The sequence below is a fragment of the Sabethes cyaneus genome, chromosome 3 (genome assembly GCF_943734655.1).
Source record: "Sabethes cyaneus chromosome 3, idSabCyanKW18_F2, whole genome shotgun sequence".
NCBI classification, from domain to species: Eukaryota; Metazoa; Arthropoda; class Insecta; order Diptera; family Culicidae; genus Sabethes; species Sabethes cyaneus.
Genome location: NC_071355.1, coordinates 204,362,023 through 204,382,424, shown reverse-complemented (window position 1 = coordinate 204,382,424; position 20,402 = coordinate 204,362,023). Strand labels below are relative to the sequence as shown.

At 43.8% G+C, this 20,402-nt stretch overlaps 1 protein-coding gene across 1 annotated transcript; it reads right to left on the bottom strand.

Annotated features, from left to right (window-relative positions):
• Positions 1-11,380: 11,380 nt before the first annotated feature.
• LOC128740604 (venom protease) lies at positions 11,381-20,088 on the bottom strand. Its single transcript, XM_053836164.1, has 5 exons — positions 20,064-20,088; positions 19,001-19,372; positions 12,807-12,915; positions 12,346-12,530; positions 11,381-11,802 (listed from the first exon to the last, which is right to left on the bottom strand). Exons 1-5 carry the CDS (start codon positions 20,086-20,088, stop codon positions 11,381-11,383), a joined length of 1,113 nt encoding a protein of 370 aa, XP_053692139.1.
• Positions 20,089-20,402: the final 314 nt, after the last annotated feature.

The following is a 20,402-nucleotide window of genomic DNA, read 5'->3' as shown; positions in this document are numbered from 1 at the left end:
TAGGAGAGTAAAAATTTGATCCGTAGTAGCACGGGCCCCCATAAAGTCCGCCCGATAATGCCCTACGAATTCTCTTGCTATTGGGGAGACTATATAGACGACGCAACAAAATCTGGGAGAGCACCTTGTAGGCGGCGTTGACCAGCGTAATGCCGCGGTAGTTACAGCAGTTTAGCCGGTCGCCCTTTTTGTAGATGGACAAACTACGCCTTCCATCCACTCCTCCGGTAGTTTGTCTTCTTCCCAAATCCTCGAAATCAGCCAGTGAAGTGCCGTTGCTAGCGGTTCTTGGCCATTTTTGTAGAGTTCTGCCGGGAGTCGGTCCTTTCCGGCGGCTCTATTATTCTTCAGCAGACCGATTGGCTAAGGTTATGATAAGCTTTATCCTTGCAACCTCCCTCATATATGTAAGTATAAACCTGTTTCCTGCTCTACGGTTAACTTCTATGTTTACTAAACATCTAAACATTGTTTAGATTAGATTTTTTGCTTCAGAGGCTTTCAACATGCGGCTGGTTGCCCCTTTTTGAAGTTTGAAATTATAATTGTTATTCTACTGGAGCACTTAATTTAAATTTGGTCGAGTACGTTGCAATCTTTGAGGAACAAATAGTATCATCGATCCGCTCAAAATTGTCGCTCAATGCCTTTCGCACGCTTGTTGGGTTATTAGAAGTGCATTGTGGTCCCTTGAACTCCGCCCAGAACCTAATTATATGTTGAACAGTTAACATGACGATCGCGCAGGTTTTCTTGAATTCTTCTGTATGCCCATGTTCTGTGTGTCGACTGTCGAGGTGGCAGTTAGTTAATATTTTTCTTTTTATCATATTTCTTCTTTCAGTTCAGACGGTAGTGGTATTCTTTATATTCCGCGTAATGATCATCCGCGAAATGGTATTCGGCGAAATGTTACACAATCGGCAATCATTTGTGCTTCTGTGCAGATCTCGTTTGCTCTTTTCCTTAAGGGCACCCCTGGCCTTGCTGATCCGGGTGGCTGTATCAGTCTTGGTACCATCATCAGGCGTTGTCTGGCTACCAAGATGTTGAAAAGCGTCTGTGAAGTTGGTAAAATTGTCAGTGTTCACTACCATAGACTTAGTTTTTACTACATTGACTGTGAGATCTGCTGCCTGGGAGCTCTCGGAGAGGTCATGTAACTTGCTCTGCACATCATTTCGGCGTTGTGCGAGCAAGACAATGTCGGCTAGGTCGAGGTCATTTAGCTGCTCCATCGTTAGAGGATTCCAAGGCAATCCTCGATTTGGTCTACTGTCAATTGCTCCAACTAATATCTCATCCATAACGATAAGAAACAGAAGCGGTGGTAAAATGCAGCCCGGTCTCACGCCAGCAGTAACCCTTATGGGGTCGGACAAGACGCCGTCGTGCAAAACCTTGCACGTGAACGCCTCGTACTGAGCCTCGATGAGATGGACTAGCTTATCTGGAACTCCTCTACGCCTAAGTACGTCCCAGATGTTTTCGTGGTTGAGTCGGTGGAACGCCTTTTCGAAGTCAACGAACACCAGTACAAGATAATCCTGGAAATCGTTGATCAGCTCTAATATAATGCGGAGCGTTGTGATACGGTCTATACATGATCGGCCAGCACGGAACCTAGCTTGCTGCCGCCGGAGAGTACGTCGATCTTCTCCTGGATCCGGTTGAGGATTGCCTTACAGAGTACTTTGAGAGTAATACAGAGCAACGTGATGCCACGCCAGTTACCGCATTCAGTTAGATCTCCTTTCCTAGGGACTTTGACCAATATGCCCTGCATCCAGTACACCGGAAAAGTTGCGGTTTCCCACATATTGCTGAAAAGCTGATGCAACATCTGGGCTGACAAAGATGGGTCAGCTTTAAGCATTTCGGCTGAAATACAGTCTATCCCTGGCGCTCTATTGGATTTCATACTCTTGATGGCTGCTGCAATTTCATTAAGCGATGGTGCCTCCGAGTTGACGCGATTAATTCGACGAACTGTAGGCGTCATACGCTGCTGGTTTTGTTGCTCTCTAACATTTGAAACTCGGAAAAGTTGTTTAAAATGTTCAGTCCATCGCTTAAGCTGTTCTGTACGGTCAGTCAGTAGCTGACCAGCTCTGTCCTTTAGCGTTATCATTGTATTCATCCTGGCATCACTAAGGCGGCGAGAAATATCGTACAACAAACGTATATTACCATTGGCGGCGGTTTCCTCTTGTTCGACAAGGGAGTTTGTAATATTTCTTATAGATTACACGGCATACACTCCAAGTTGGCTCAAGCTAGTCGATCGAACAGTTCACTTGCTCTTGGCTGCGGTCGTGGCTGATGCCTTCGGTATCTTCGGAGGCTTGCTAATCGGTTTGCCGAGTTGCTGAGCCTTCAGAACCTTGACGACCTTCTGTTCGTCGATCAGGAATGCACGGATGATCCGTTCGCACAGACAGCGATGGCAGAGAACTCCGCCAAAGGTACGGGCGACGGTTTTCAGCCGGCGACACATTCTCGGACGCTCACTTGGGCGGGATGGCTTAATTCCGCTTAGCTTTTCTTTGTATTGGCCGCATTTCGGTACTGTACGCTGCTTCTTTACGTACAGATACGCAAGCCGACGTCCCGGGGTGCGAACGACACATCTCTTGTAAGACGACAAACGCCGTCGCAATGCTAGTATTGTTCCAACTGTCAAGCAGTGAAGACGTCTCTGAAGAGCTGAGTAGTATTGTTTAAACTCGTCTGTCAGTTCGTAGAACTGCGCAACACATACAACTAACAAACACGGAAAACAATGGCCGTAACGCCATATCACTTAACCACAAATGGACCGCGTCTAAACACGCTCGTAATGGACCTGACTAAGGACTGGCAAAGGAAAGTTAATATGGACCTGATTGTTAAGTTTGTTCAAGAAAACCTGGAAATGCCGTTTTCAAACATCAACACCCTACAGTATAACACCGGGAAATCATTAGTATTCATCGAATGCCAAACTGAAGAACAAGCCATCAAAGCAGTAGACAAGAACAATAGCAAACATGAATTGGTCATCGAAAACATAAAATACGCTATCACTGTTCATATGGAGGATGGCGCAACCACGGTTCGCATTCCTGATATATCACCGCAAACAGAGATCAGTGACATCGAAAACACAATGAAGGAGTATGGAAAAGTTCTTTGGATCAAAGAAGAAGTATGGTCAGAGCCTGCCGTATTGGAGGGAATCAAAAACGGAATTCGATCAGTCCGCATTCGGCTGCACACAGCCGTACCATCTTACATTAACATCAATGGACAAATAACTCTAGTAACTTACAAACATCAGCAACAGACATGCCGGCATTGTTGCAAGCCAGTACACTGGGGCAGGAAATGCATCGAAGCGAGCTACATGGAGATGCAAATGCGAGAAGGAAACATTAGCGACAGGCTTAGGGCATCCGGAGTAGACTATGCTGGGGCAGTGAAACAAATCCGTCAAGAATCTGATCCAGTTATCGAAAATCTAAAGGCTGGAGTTAATTTCACAAATCTCACTGAACTGTTTCGTTCTCCCAAACAAGTACAAAGCAACAATAGCGCACAAGGTCAGCAAACATCTCAAACGAGCTTGTACACTAATAACACGAAAACAATAGCACTAAACGCTATCACAAATACACCAGAAGCCGCGTCAAAATCAAAACGGGTCGTAGATCAACTCAGTAAAGTATCGGTAAATGAATCGGAAGAATTAAAAAATGTCAGTTCGAATAATGGTTAACGGCTGGTAAACGGCTGAATAATGCGTACCGTCGCACAGAGGGGCCGGGCCGGACAAAAATGCTAAAATCGATTTTCGAATTTTATTGTTCTCATATTTTTTCTTAAATGTACTATCATTGAATATATATATGCCAAATTTTTAAGTAAATCGAGTAAAAACTAAAGCTTGTAGAATTTTTTGAAGATACCAAAGTCAGTGAAATTTGTTGAAATTCGCAATGCGAAAACTTTACACCCTGTGATATTCAATTCGTTTTAGTTAGTTTAAAATATTGAACACCAGTCTATGCAAAGATGTGTTTTGATAGGAAATTTTCTTGGAAATCCAATGGAATTTTTAGATTTCACAAAACATCATTGTTATAAAAGTTACAATATGAAATACACGTTATTATTTGATTTTTAAACAGTGTTTCGGTCTGTAGGACGCCATCTACTTAGGAGTGCATACTAGTGCATCGACCGCTTATATTTCATTTTACAGGAAATTTTGTCTAGTTTTCAAAAATCATAGTGGCATCTTGCGCCGTTCTGCGCCAAGGTCTCAAATTTGATGAATTCTGAACAGGGTTGGCACGATCACTTTGACTCAATTCATATTCATTTGACACTACCGTCCCAATTAAGCAAAATTTGAAGAAGTTGTGTATGTCGCATTTGTAGAGCTAGTTATTATCTACAATTTTGCTGAATAAAGCAGGGTTGTATCTTTTGTATTCACTGTGCTACAATGCTGCTGCCCCGTTGGTAGTCAAGTGAACGCTCATTTGGTTACCAACGGGGTAGCAACCATATGGTACCTTAAATACAAAAGATACAGCCTAGCTTTATTCAGCAAATTTGAAGATAATAACTAGCTCTACAAATGCCACATACATAACTTTTTCAGATTCTGCTTGATTGAGACGGTACTGTCAAATGAATGTGAATTGAATCAAAATGATTGTGCCATGCATGATTTTTTATTATTTCTTTATCATCTTAAATATCTGAAATCGAACGAAATCTTTCTCTGATTCATATGTCGATTCCATATTAGGTCATTACTTTTGTTATCCATCAATATCTTTCAAATTGCTTCAAAATTTCGAGGATAGCAAGAAACACTATAAGCAAAAAAAAACAGTTTTAATCTATTTCAAAACATACGTGAATATGAAATAATACTTCAAATTTAAACACAGCTATGTATTGGAAACATGAGCTTGCCCAATTTATTTTAATTTTAGTAGTTCAGTTTGTTGCAAAACACTAAGAATACATAAAAGGTATTTGCAGAAAAATAAAGTATATGATTTACAGTATTAATATTTTTTTAATCAACCATAGACGTTCATATGATAATTTTAGAACATAAAGATGCAAAAATCAGATTCAGCGACCCAAAATTACCCTTAGGTGGCATTTTCAGCATCTTTGGACAACTTTTTTATTTTTGTCCAGCTTTTGTATGGAGAGGATCCACTGTGCGTCGGTGCCTTGTGCACGTGTAGGCATAAAATAGACCCTACAGTGGTTCATAGCCTCTTATTCAGCAACTCCTATTCCTACCGCCTCGTGGTACCAGCCGGGATACGAGCAACTTTGGTGGAGATCGGGTAACCAACCCCGGTGGAAGCCAAGGTCGTATGCTGACAGGAAAGGAGGGCTCTTTCGAGCTTCGTTGGCCCTCCGGCGAAACAGGGGGTTGGTGTAGCAGGCTTTGCAAGCCGTCACCACGAAAAATATTGAAGCATGGAACGAAGAATAAATATATTCTTACTGGAACAATCGGAATAGACCCACGCGACGAAAAAGGACTATGGATTGGAAACTCGGGACGTGGAACTGCCGATCTCTCAACTTCCAAGGGAGCACTCGAGTGCTCTCCGACGTATTGAAGAGCCGCAAGTTCGACGTCGTAGCGCTGCAGGAGGTGTGCTGGAAGAGCTCAACGGTACGTACGTTCAGAGATGGACATACCATCTACCAGAGCTGCGGCAACACACACGAGCTGGGTACAGCTTTCATAGTGATGGGCGAGATGCGGAAACGGGTGATTGGGTGGTGGCCAATCAATCCTCGAATGTGCAGGTTGAGAATCAAGGGCCGATTCTTCAACATAAGCATCATCAACGTGCACAGCCCTCACCTCAGAAGTACCGATGACGACAAGGATGAATTCTACGCGCAGTTAGAGAGTGAATACGACCGCTGCCCAAAACATGATATCAAGATCGTCATCGGGGATTTCAATGCTCAGGTCGGCCAGGAGGAGGAATACAAACCGGTGATTGGAAGGTTCAGTGCACACCAGCGAACCAATGAAATGGGCCTAAGACTTATCGACTTTGCCGCCTCCAAGAATATGGCCGTACGTAGTACCTTTTTCCAGCACAGAATCCACCATAAGTACACCTGGAGGTCACCAAATCAGACAGAATCACAGATCGACCACGTTTTGATCGACAGTCGGCACTTCTCAGACATTATCGACGTCAGATCCTATCGAAGCGCTAACGTTGACTCGGACCACTACCTAGTGATGGTTAAGATGCGCCCAAGACTCTCCGTTGTGAACAACATTCGGTACCGACGCCAGCCTCGGTTAGATCTCGCGCGGCTGAAGCAGCCAGACGTCGCCGCAAACTACGCGCATTCACTCGAAGCTGCACTACCGGAAGAGGACGAGCTGGACGAAGCCCCTCTCGAGGACTGTTGGAACACTATCAAAACAGCCATCAGCAGTGTAGCGGAGAGCTCCATCGGGCATGTGGCCCGGAATCAGCGGAACGATTGGTTTGACGATGAATGTAGAAGGGTGATGGATGAGGAGAACGTTGCGCGGGCGGCCAAGATGCGCAGTGCCACACGTCAGAACGTGAAAAGACACAAACAGAAGAAGATGCAGCGAAACCAAATCTTTCGGGAGAAAAAGCGCAACCTGGAAGAGCAGGAATATGCGGAGTTGGAGCGGCTGCATCGTTCTCAGGAAACGCGGAAGTTCTACCAGAAACTGAACGGATCCCGCAAAGGCTTTGTGCCGCGAGCCGAAATGTGTCGGGATAAAACTGGCAGTATTCTGACGGACGATCGTGAGGTGACGGATAGGTGGAAGCAGCACTTCGACGAACACCTGAATGGCGCCCAGGCGGAAAACCATGGCGGCAGGGAAAGTGATTTCGACGGTGCAGCAAACGGGGAAGAGGTGCCAGCCCCAACGATAGGCGAAGTTAAGGAGGCCATCATGCAGCTAAAGAACAACAAGTCAGCTGGAAAAGATGGCATCGGAGCGGAGCTTATTAAAATGGGACCAGAAAAGCTGGCCGTTTGTCTACACCGACTAATTGTTAGAATTTGGGATACGGAACAGCTACCGGAGGAGTGGAAAGATGGGGTTATCTGCCCGATCTACAAAAAGGGCGACAAGTTGGACTGTGAGAACTATCGAGCGATCACCGTTCTCAATGCCGCTTATAAAGTGCTGTCCCAAATCATTTTCCGCCGTCTATCACCAATTGCGAATAGATTTGTGGGAACTTATCAAGCCGGCTTCGTCGAAGATCGGTCTACAACGGATCAAATATTTACACTGCGGCAAATCCTCCAAAAGGGCCGTGAATACAGAGTTCCCACGCATCATTTATTCGTTGACTTCAAAGCCGCATATGATACCATCGACCGGAAAGAGCTATGGAAAATCATGGACGAGAACAGCTTCCCCAGGAAGCTCATCAAACAGATTAAATCTACGATGGATGGTACGCAGTGCTGTGTTCGGATTTCGGGTGGATTGTCAAGTTCATTCGAATCACACAGAGGGCTTCGTCAAGGTGATGGTCTTTCATGCCTGCTGTTCAACATAGCGCTACAAGGTGTTATGAACCGAGCGGATATCAACACGCGGGGCACGATATTCAACAAATCTAGTCAATTCGTCTGCTTTGCCGATGACATGGATATTATCGGCAGAACATCTGTGGCGGTGGCTGAACAGTACAACAGACTAAAGCGCGAAGCAGAAAAGATTGGGTTAAAGGTAAATACGTCTAAAACAAAGTACATGCTGGCCAGCGGAACCGAGGCCGAACGACATCGCTTGGGCAGTAGTATATTGATCGACGGCGATGAGTTTGAGGTAGTCGATGAATTTGTCTACCTTGGCTCACTGGTAACGGCGGACAATGATACCAGCCGTGAGATTCGGAGGCGTATTATCAGCGGAAGTCGTGCTTACTATGGGCTCCACAAGCAATTGCGGTCGAGCAGACTAAGTCCCCGTACAAAGTGCACCCTGTACAAGACGCTTATTAGACCGGTTGTTCTCTACGGGCATGAAACATGGACAATGCTCGAGGAGGACCTGCGAGTGCTCGGAGTTTTCGAACGACGAGTGCTAAGAACGATCTTCGGCGGCGTACAGGAGAACGGAGTATGGAGGCGGAGGATGAACCATGAACTCGCACAGCTCTATGGCGAACCCAGTATCCAGAAGGTGGCTAAAGCTGGACGGATGCGATGGGCAGGGCATGTTGCAAGAATGCCGGACAACTACCCTGCAAAGATGGTGTTCGCCTCAAATCCGGTAGGAACAAGACGACCAGGAGCGCAGCGAGTAAGATGGTTAGACCAGGTGGAGCGAGATCTGGCGGAGAGTACTCGGTGTCCAAGGAATTGGAGAGCGGTAGCCCTCAACCGAGTTACATGGAGAAATTTTGTTCAACAGGCTTTGTCTTAGGACGGCAAGCCACCTAAGTAAGTAAGTAAGCAGTTCGAATAATGGAAAACATAAGAACATTTTGTGTCAGAGAAAATCATCAAATAACACAAGTGATAGTTAGTTGTCGGATGAAGAGATGGTGGTGTCTGAGTTAACTGATGCGGCTTCTCCACCTATAAAACAAAAGCGTGGTCGTACGAGAAAATTAGTCAAATAAATAAAATCTTACAATTCAACGTCAGTACTGTAACTAACAAATATAACAATGTATGTAGAGCTAAAATATTTACAGTTCGAATGGAACAAGGATTGTGAACACACTTTTCTGAATTAGATATTGTCCGACTATCAACTTGTTTGGTACTTTCTTGGAAATAAGTAGCTACCATGCGAGGACTAGTAGTTAAGACGGTACTGTCAAATGAATCAAAATTGAGTCAAAGTGATCGAACCATCCCTGATTTAGCGCTGCGTTTGTTGTTTGTACTGTACATCAAGATGGAAGAATGGCTCCTTCGCCATTTTCGGCTGATACAAATGTAGTTGATTTGGGTTTCTGTTCCGCCGACGCGGGAAATCCACGTGACTTTATGTGCTAGACTATGGGAAAAGAGCGCTCCATCAATGACCATGTTGTTATTACCACTGAATTCGGTAAACAGCTCCCCCTTTTCGCCCATCTCTCCTAGGCCCTGGCGTTCCATGACGCATTCAAGGTCCGCGTTGTTTAAGTAAGCCAATCTTCGCATTGAAGTTGCCCAAGTGGATATAGATGTCCCCCTTTCGGGATTTTCTCAACCACGTTCTTCAGCTGGCTGTAGAAACTCTCTTTCTCCTGTTGGTCGGCAGCATCTGTTGGCGCATAGTACTGGACTGCTGTAAGATTTCTAACCCGTGTTCTGAATCCGGCAATGATTATTCTTTCGTTTATGGGTTCCCACTTTATCAGGGCGGCATGTGTCCATCCCAAGCAGCAATGTAAGTTTTATTGTATTTTTATGGCGGTCTTCATGGCTAATTTTGGTCTTAAATGCCATCATAAAGGTGTAATAAAACCCAAAATGTTACTTGGGATGCGATCAGTAAGAATCTAACATCTCTTTCTCGAGTAGCGTTTTCAGACGACTTGAGCCAGCAAGGGCAAGGGCCAGTATATTCCGTGTTCCGATTCGTGTCCGTGTTTTCATGCTAAAGGTCATTGCCAATAATCCAGATTGATCTGGATTAAGGAAGCGGGAGCCACTGTGCCCCCTGTTAGCGTACAGCGGTAAGTAAATATTTTCTCTTGAAAATTTGTGCAGAAGTAGTTTAGAGTGTATTGCTTACACTGTATTTTTATCGCTGTCAGTTTTTCGAAACTTGAAAAAAATTGGCGTTGCCCGAAAAACACCGTCGCGAATTGAGTTTGCGCAAGCACCTGGCATCGAATGGAAGGAGAAATGTGGTTAGAAAGGATGTTCTATTAATAATCAGGATCACAAGCATGTCGTGAAAGCGTTTAAGCGGAATCCCAATGCTTCGGTCAGGGATGTGGCCAGAAAGTTGAATCTGTCTAACACCCTTATTCTGCGAGTCACATGACTCAATACGACAATTGTCACTTGGGTGACTCGCCACGGCGAGTCGAGTCACCTAAGTGACACTCGTGTCACCTAGGTAAGAAACCCTTGTCACCTAAGTGACAAGACGAGTCACCTAGGTGACAATTGTCACCTGATTCGCGGTGACTGCAACATAGTCACGTCACTCGCCTCGCAGAATAAGGGTATAAGTCTTTCGTTCAGAAAGCCAAGAACCGGGAGGGACTGCATACGTTCAAAGTGCAGAAAGCTCCAAATCGTGACGAACGGCAAAATATTTTGGGAAAGCCACGGGCCCGAAAACTGTAAACGCAGAAGCTGACGAAGCCTCATTATCTCATCATGGATGATGAGACTTACGTCAAGGCCGACTCCCGGCAGCTTCCGGGGCTAGTGTTCATCCCCGTCCAGCACAAGTTTGATGTTCCGGAGGAAGTAAGGAATCAGAAACTTTCAAAGTTTGCCAAGAAATACTTGAGTTGGTAAGCGATCGGCCCATGTGGCACACGGAGTGCGCCGTTCGTGACTACCGGAACTGTAAACGGGCAGATCTTCCTCAAGGAGTGTCTACAGAAGCGTCTGTTAACTGGATTTAGCTTCGTGGCACTATTCAAAGGATGTCCTGGAGTGGTACGAAGCCAACGCACCGGATCCAAGACCCATCGAAAAATATTGGGCTATTATGAAGCAGGCACTACAGAAGCATCCCATCCGGAGGTCAAATCTGAGGAAGGCATGAAGAAAAAGTGGGTTTCCGTACAGAAGAAGCTTCAGCCAGATGTTGTACAGAACCTTACGAGTGGAGTTAAGTGTAAGGTGCCAGCATACGGTAATGGTATTGAAGTTGAATGAAATAAATATGCCAAAAGCTTACTAATGGGTTATATTTTATTGTCTGAAAGTTTGAAAAGGATCGGTCAATTAGGTAATTTTCTACGGCGTTTCTTCCGTGGTGCAATTTGATGTGGGATACCCTTAGAATAGTCGTGGAAATCGGGAAGGAAATATTAGCGGGTTTTAAAACATACAATTGTAAATAGTAATAAATCTTTCCTATAATTAAATAACCCTTTTTTTATCGAAAATCGAGTAGGTACCTAAGATTTTTACATACATCAAATGGATTATTTTCACACAAAAACATTTCGCTAAAACCATGAATAAATTTTATTTGTCAGAAATATGCACATCACATGGTGTAATCCAATAGGTTAACACTCTTTATTTGCGCTTTCAACACTAAACCACGTCCATCACGCAGAGGGCTTATCTCTCTAAACTGGCAATTATCATACCATTTGACCAGGGTGACACAGATTCTAAGTTACGTTGCGGCTAGCTACTACACAAAGGTCGTTGGCGTGTTTGCTTCGATCCAGTGCGCGTAGTGCGCAATCGAGGTGTACACGCTAGGCATGTTGGGTGCACCGCACGTTTCCGCTCCAAATGACATGATCCCTATCTGGGCATAGCGGGACCGCTCTCGGATGATGAGTGGGGCACCCCCAAAGCCGAGACAAGCATCACGACCTTCACCGCCGGCACACATCCATTCGCCGTCGATCGACTTGGAGGACTGGAGAGCTCCCGTCGTAGTGTAGGCCCGAACGCATTGATCCCATGACGTCAGTGGAACCTCCAGCGATTGCAGCTCCGGCGATTTGGTTCCGCTGGTCGACAGCTTGCCCCAACCGATGATTTGTACCCTACGACCGACGGTCAGGTCTTGGCGTCGCCGGTGCAGACAGATGGGCTGAGCCGCCACTGTGTGGGAAATAATAATCAACACGGAACAGCAATTGAGATGAAAGCATTATTTATGTGGCCTATGCCGTAATGAATATCGCTACGATGAATGGCGCATAATTAGCATAACACATGCTAGAGCGCGGTAAACCGTGCATCGCGCCGTGTTGACAAAAATGTTTTCACGGTCAATGGCGTTTCGTTGGGTTGATGAGGGGATTAACGGCTTCCGTGATTTTGAACTTGATGGAGATGCTTATTAAATTTCACATTGACCACTGGAGGGATTATAGAGAATGTTTACACGGCATTTACATTTCAAAAAGGTGATAAATGACCTTTCACAATAGAAAGCTATAAAAAGTGCGTTGGCTTAGCTCTTAGGGTTAGAGGAAAAAATAAAAAAAATATATCTAATTGTTAGTCAACAGCATTCAATCATCCTAATAATTGAAGTTATTGTGCTATCGCTTTGATCTAGAATCCCATATAGGTATGTTGTCGATGTTGAAAGCCAGCGGAGCGATCTTATCGAGGTCTGGTAAAAGACACATAATTTACCTGTGTAATTGATAGCCGTTCTTAGTACCAGCAGTGCGATGTCATGATGGTACTGGCCGTCCACATAGTCTGGATGAACGATAATTTGGCTGACGGCGTGATTGATGGCTGCTGGTGCGCAAAATCCGGTATTTCCGCAGTCCGGGTCCGTGCGTGTGTCGTAGTCACCGATTCGAACGGATGATCTGAAAATAGTGAAACCGACTAAATGTACACTGAACGGTTACGTCGGAGCTCAAAGCTCGTTTCCGCAGAAGTCACGCTATAGTTGCAGATAGATGGCATTTAAATCCGCATCAACCTTGAAACCGAAGCAGTAATTGCAAATTTTCCATATGACTAAATCGCTACAATTATCCGGTGGTTCGAACCGACCCACCTCTACTCGCGTTCATTATTTACAATTTTTTGTACGGTTGTAATGACTATGGATGTTAGTGGAGCAATCGCAGTTTACTTACAATCGATGGCTATCAGCTTTGGCCAGAGCACAGTGTGCCGACGTGAGAACGATTTGGCGCGCGATTATTGAACCAGAGCATGGATAAATAAAGGTGCCGGTTTTTGTATCTGCAAAACAAACAAAAATTAGATTATACCTATGAGTTTTTGATCTACGGTTCGTTGAAATTTACACAAATAAAGAAAGTTTTGGGCTTTAATTTTTTTCAACGAATTTTACAATCTCCATAGGACAATATTATCTGATATTTTTCTACAAGCTCAGTTATTGCATACATATAGGTCCAAGTGCATGATTTTTTCAAGTTCAAACACGTTTTGGAAAAATTGATGCCCCACATATTCACCTGTATCCAATATTCCATAGTATCTGTGGCCTCCAAGCGTGTACCTCACCAGCGCATCGTTTGTGAAGCCGACACTTAGATCAGCGTTCAGTTCTGAAAGTAGCTGTGCAAACTGTGCAGCAAACGGCCGATTCAACAGTTGCCACTGTAGAAAGTGTTTTTTAAGACTAAGATGACCGCTGCATAATAGAGATTTCCTTTTCTCTATTGCTTTTGTGCTGTCTGAAAAATCCATCACCTTTCGGTTGGCAGTACTTGCTAGACAAATCTTCTAATTCTATGGGTATTTGGTCAGGGATCTCCAGGGGTTTTCCCGTTTTCAGCAGCTGCTCAAGCGCTTGTCGCTTTTAAGTATCAAGAAACGATACTTTCAACGATGCATTATTACTTTCTGAGCCAGCATCGGAATTCCGTCTAGTCCTTGGGCCATCTTTCCTTTCATGGTTCTAAAGTTTGTTCCAGTTGTATCCGTGGTATTTTGGAGGCGATATACGTGATGGGGCATAAACATACCCATTTAATCGATATAAGTAATTATATACGACAATATCCGATTAAGCCCGACCCGCTCCCTTTTGCTATTCGATTCTGTGCTGAATCTCGTATGAATGTCAGCGGTTATCATTATGTACGACTGAAAATCATCTTGGGCGGACTTTATTCATCTTTAGTTAGTTCCGAATTTGTTTAGTTATTACGATAATTTTCGGTTATTGATGTACGATTTGGTGCTAGCTGGGATGAGTGTACCAACCATATTTTTATCAATAAAATTAATACTGTTGTTCTTATACCATTCTACGATATCTCGGCTATAATATCAGCTGCTTCGGTCGGGCCAAAACTTCACGGAAAGCTCGAAGGTAGTTCGGCAATCCATAAGTTCCATCAGCAGACAGGGCGCGACCATTTTTGTTTTTCTTTTCCTGGGTATGGTCGCATGAAATACTCATGTTGCTGTCAACTTTTTCGAGATCCAAGTGTGAAGACATCAAACCTGAACGATGCATCGCTGGCAGCGGTTTCGAAGATCTACAATTTGCGTGTTATCTTCGCTTATACGTATCACTTCTTGTAGATGTACAATAAAACGGATTTGACGTATAAATTGCAATTTCGTGCTTTGTTTAGAGAAAGGATCTGATTTGAGCGTCAAATATTTCAAAGACCCATAAGAGCACTACTGGCCTTCGTGATCTTCAGCTCAGCAATTTAGCTGGTTAACCTAGGCGCTCTTGCTTCGTATACAATTCATACATCACGCATAGCACACTAGATTCTCGCATGCGACGAACACAATCTGACACGTATGAAAAACAACAACGGCAACAGCCATGTTTTTCAAAAATTTAGGGTTCGCTTCCACTTTTGCTTGCATAACCCTGCAAACCTGAAGCCGCTTTGGTTTACTTTTTTTGGTAAAGTTTATTGTATGTATAGTAAGTTAATTATTATAATCGAGTTCAAATCTTATATTAGGTACTTACTTACTTATGTGTCCATGTCCGCCGGTCCGGCGGAACAAAGGGATGAAATCAGAGATCTCCACTGCTGACGGTTACCCGCCATGGCTTTTACCTGTCGCCAGGACAGGTTCTCGTCTACAGCCCGGATGCCGTTGGTAAAGCTCCGTCACCATGAGCCTCTGGGTCTGCCTCTTCTACGCTATCCTTGTGGATTCCAGTCGAGTGCTTCTCTGCAAACCTCGTTCGCTCCTTTCCTCAAGGTGTGTCCGATCCACTTTCACCTACGTTCACGAATTTCTGTGGCTATCGGCCGTTGATGACACCGACGATGGAGTTCCTCATTAGATATCCAGTTATCAGGCCACCAGGCACGAATGATGTATCGTAGGCACCGGTTAATGAATACCAGCAGTTTTTGCGTTGTCTCCGCTGAGACGCACCACTTTTCGCAGGCATACAGCAGTACGGATTTAACGTTTGAATTAAAGATACGGGTTTTCGTACGTAGAGTGATCTGGTTTGAGCGCCAAATGTTTCGCAGACCTGCAAAGGCACCCCTGGCCTTCCTGATCCGTGTGGCTATGTCAGTCTTGGTACCACCATCGGGCGTTGTTTGGCTACCAAGATATTGAAAGGCGTCTACCTTCTCAACTTGTTGACCCGCTACTGTGAAGTTGGTGGAATTGTCAGTGTTCACTACCATTGACTTAGTTTTCGCTACATTGACTGTGAGACCCTGGGAGCTCTCGGCAGGTCGTCTAACTTGCTCTGCATATCGTTTCAACGTTGTGCGAGCAAGACAGTGTCGTCGGCTAGGTCGAAGCCATTTAGCTGCTCCATCGTTAGAGGATTCCAAGGCAATCCTCGATTTGGTCTACTGTCAATCGCTCCAACTAATATCTCATCCATAACGATGAGAACCAGGAGCGGTGATGCAGCCCGGTCTCACGCCAGCAGTAACCCTTATGGGATCGGACAAGACGCCGTCGTGCAAAACCTTGCACGAAAACGCCTCGTACTGAGCCTCGATGAGATGAATTATCTTATCTGGAACTCCTCTACGCCTAAGTGCGCCCCAGATGTTTTTGTGATTGAGTCGGTCGAACGCCTTTTCGAAGTCAACGAACGCCAGCAGAAGAGAGTCCTGGAATTCGTTGATCACCTCCAATATAATGCGGAGCATTGTGATATGGTCTACACATGATCGGCCAGCACGGAATCCAGCTTGCTGCCGCCGGAGAGTAGCGTCGATCTTCTCCTGGATCCGGTTGAGAATTACCTTACAGAGTACTTTGAGAGTAATACAGAGCAACATGATGCCACGCCAGTTACCGCATTCAGTTAGGTCTCCTTTCTTAGGGACTTTGAGCAATATGCCCTGCATCCAGTCCACCGGGAAAGTTGCGGTTTCCCAAATATTGCTGAAAAGCTGATGCATCATCTGGGCTGACAAAGATGGGTCAGCTTTGAGCATTTAGGCTGAAATACGATCTGTCCCTGGCGCTCTATTGGATGTCATACTCTTGATGGCTGCTACAATTTCATCATTTTTAAATTAGGTAAGTCTACATTATTTATACATTCTGCGATAAAATTTACATAATTTGCTATTTTTTTTAAGGATTTCTAGTTTGTGTATTCGAGTTGTTCCGCTTAGGGTTGGTCTTACGATATTGCTGAATTCCAGACGTCTGTAGCCACTGCGGAAGGGTGCTACCGCTCGTTGTAGTATTTCCCACGCAGTTGTTACTCGTGGACACTCCCGAAGCTTGTGCTCTAGTGTTTCTGCCACTGCAGCATAATGTATGCAATTTTCACCATCTGCTCTTCGACTTATATACATTAGTCGTCGATGCTCTGTTTTTTGGTTCACCATTAGATATAATCAGAGGTTGGAAAACTCGCAAAATGAATAGATACGCCGAGCATCGGCAAACGGTTTTTATCATGATAAAACAGCTACGCGAGTGGTTCAATTCGCCTATAACAATGAGCATCATACACTCACGCTTCATAGCATCGCTGAATATACGAATATCGTGAGCAACGCAAAAGTGCAAATTACTGCTTTCTGCTGCTTGTAAAGCCACTTACACTACTTTAAACTATTCCCTTTTCGTGGTAATATTATTTTGAATACTTTCCGGCGTCCCCGGACATTCTATATCCGATAAATCGAACACACTCAATGTTCAATATTCAATTTTTGAACGAATTCTGATGTTCACATTGAGGTTCTATTCGTGATAAAATTCAAAGCTGATGCGTGCATTATCGGCGAGGCAGGCGAATAGTGTGTGTTCATGAGGGATGTTCATCGATTCAAACGAACACTTTTTCGCGAATTCTCCAACCACTGGATATAATACTGTTTTTTGTCCTGATGTCAATCCTCGAGTTTCCAGCATGTTTTCCCATATTCGTCGCCAGTGTATTTGTGGGTTATCCCGTTGAGCTTTTGGTTCTTCGATGCCTTGTACGTAGTGCATGTATATTGAGATTGCGGTGGTATTTTGTTGCAAATGGGTAGGAAGGAGCGGTATTTGTTGTTTTATTATACGTTTATTCACAGATCGCAGCTTTTGAAACTGTTATGTGGAAAGGATGCATTTTTATCCGGTTCAGTACGCTCCACACTTCCAGGCTAACATGGGGCTGTGCCGCAATTTTTCTTTTGCTTGTCTTGAGATCATTTGCAAAGATCCACAATCGTTGACGCCACATCAGGGAATCAAAAATCACGAACGTAAAAGAGACAAAGATATTGTCCCTACTTCAAAATGTATCGACAGTATGATGAAAGTTTGTCACTATTGCTTGGAAGTTAGGACAACAAGTTATCGTAGCTGTTTATCGTGGATACAGATGTTTCATGGCAGCGATGTTGTTACCTGCGAAAAAGACAAACTGCTGTATGCAATACGTATTGTACGCAACAAAAGCAATCCTAATCATGTCACACTGTGTCGGCAGCGGTAGTGTTTGGTAGTTACCAAGGTAAGGTTGGTAACTTCTGTACGCCAGACTTTAGGTCAAAGCAAGGTAGTCTTTTTCTTAAGGTTTTTGCTGTTTGTCCCTTTTGTGCAGGTTGCTGATAAAGTATTCACCGCTATTCTATATTTCGAACTAATTGGTATTTCGAAAGAAAGTTTTTTCGAACGAAATTTCCGTTAGCAAAATCAAATGAGCAAAACATCTCGTTCGAAACCAGTCGAACGAAATAAAGATTCGTTCTAAATACAGAATATTGTCTTCAGCCGATTTGTGACAAACACATATTTTATTCACCCCTATTCTGTATTTCGAACGAATCTTTATTTCGTTCGACTTGTTTTGAACGAGATGTTTTGGTGATTTGATTTTGCTGGCGGAAATTTCGTTCTAAACAATCTTATAGCGGAATAGCGGTGATTGTATACTTGCATCATCAACACCAAGCGTTTGTGAGAGCGAGTGTGTATCAAAATATATTCTCACCGAAAGTTATCATTCTCCCTGGTGTAAAGGAACATCATTTGTCCTATTATTTTGTTATCGTGATACATTCTGGTTGCTACGTATGTTAGTTTTATAGCCAGAGAATAACTGGTTTATCACTTTTCGTTTTTGTCGATTATTTCTGCGTATGAACGATATTTTGATTCCCTGCGTCACATTCTAATGATGCTCCCCTCGAAGTTTTGTTAAAAGCAACGTCCCTTCTCGGAAGCGAAATATTAGTATTTCAACTTCTTCAACTGCAGGATTCCATTTTTAATATATCGTTGTAAACCAGGACAACTCGCGTAAAAACTAGACGTGTTCTGGTAAATCAAAACGTCTGGTCACCCTGAGATGAGACGAACAAGAAACTGGAAACAGATAGCCATGGACGGAGTATGTTGGCTTACTACACAAAATTATAGTTACTATATATATATATATAGTTCGGCGGATAGAAAATCGGGAGCCAAATAAACGCCAAAAGCGGAGCCAAAAGCTTTTCAAAATCCAAAATGCAGGAGTAATGTTAAAAAAAACACACTTTATTTTCATAGAACTAGTCATTTTCAACACCCGCCAGTGATTATTTTTCGTAAAAACCTGCACATTTCACCATAATTTCAAATTTAATTTCATAAATCAGGGATGCCAATTCGCCTGGTTTTCTATCCCCCGAACTATATATATAGTAACTATACACAAAATCTATACTTGGACCCTATGTATAATACAACTCTAGCGGAACTGTTTTTGGTCATACATTAGACGAAAATAATTTATGCAAAATTTTACGTGACGAATAGAATGATACTGACCTTTCCGCATACTGAATCAACTGATTTACATAATTTCCAAACAACCATTTAAGCTTAATTACTCTCAGTCAAGTTTACTCACTTTTAAAGCCAATCCGCGCAACGAACGGGAACGCCCCCAGACCGTGGTAGAAGTCTCCTTGAACGATACTTTTTCCGCATCCACCGTCGGCGCGGTCGTCGTACTTGTTGTGAACCAGCTTCGGGCAGCATACGTATGGTTCTAGCTCATTGACCCCGCAGGACAGCGAGAAATCACCACGATAGCATTGGCGAGCCGTTTCTAGCAGAAGCTGTGGACACTCCGCCAGCGCAACGCATTCGCTTCCGCCCGGACATCCTATGCGGTAGGTCGATTTAAACTCACGATCCGCTGGTTCCGCAATTCCGCTACTCCGATACCGTACCGGGTTGCCCGCACTGGAGCCTGATTCGCTTTCCACAATGGAGTGGGCTGGAATGTTTTTTGTCGATGGTCGAAGTAGGTATAAGTGATACAGGATTTTTAATTTAAAATATTGTGAGGTTTTTTTCTGAAGATATTTTTTACTGACGAAAGGAAATAATATGGGAAATTTCTCCTGAGATCGAGTATATTTTTTAAATAAGCATCTTCCCAGACATGCGAAAATTTACATAGAAGTTTTCTGGCAAAATTGGTAATTTTGTGTAAAAAAAATCATAACACTCTGAGATCCGTCGATGCAAACCTGTACGAAAATTTAAAAAAATCTGTGACTGCTCGAAGATCACTAATTTAACTGCTTTTTATAAACAAAAAGGCATCATAAAACAGCTAGGAAACTAGCACACCATCCTGTAAAATAATAACTCATCGGTATGATTTCTAGGATTTCTATCACGAAAAGAAATTAGATATTTAAGTTCTTCATCACTTTCACTAAACAAGTCTTCTAATAATCTTCCTTTACCATGTATTCCAACGATTATCCACAAAAAGACCAGCAGCAATTGGTCGAAGTAGCGACCGTTAAACTTTTGCGTTCTACACCTTTCAGAATTGAAATCCATCGTCGTCGCGCTGATGGAAACGTTTTTATCCAAAACGACTTTTCCCCGAAAACCCGTGCGGTGTGCGCGCTCGCTATAAAATCTAGAACACAACTGAAACGGTGGGTACCTACTGGTAGACTGAATTTTCACTCTCATTTTTCATTTCAATGCAAATGAAGGGTCATAATGATGATACCTATCCACTGTCTGGTGATTTCGATGATGGAACATGGAAGTCAACGGCTACTGGAGAGCTTTTCCCTCCGAACGAACCACCCACGCATGAAGCTTTCAAGCACACACGCACACGCGGTCACATGCAGTTGGTAGATGTCACTGCGTCAGACTCCGCCCGGGTTTGTATTTGATGGGCGCTAATTTTGAGTGAACAGCAGATAGTACACGAGACTGCACAATGCATCAATGCAATTACGATTGTGTCGCAAATTTTCCAAGAGTTGGCTTTTTCT

Coding starts and splice junctions, on each gene's coding strand:
- LOC128740604 (XM_053836164.1), bottom strand. CDS start 20,088: ATGAGAGTGAAAATTCAGTCTACCA. Junction 12,916..19,000: donor TGCGCGGATTGGCTTTAAAA/GTGAGTAAACTT, acceptor TTTGTTTTGCAG/ATACAAAAACCGGCACCTTT. Junction 11,803..12,345: donor AACGGCTATCAATTACACAG/GTAAATTATGTG, acceptor TTTCCCACACAG/TGGCGGCTCAGCCCATCTGT.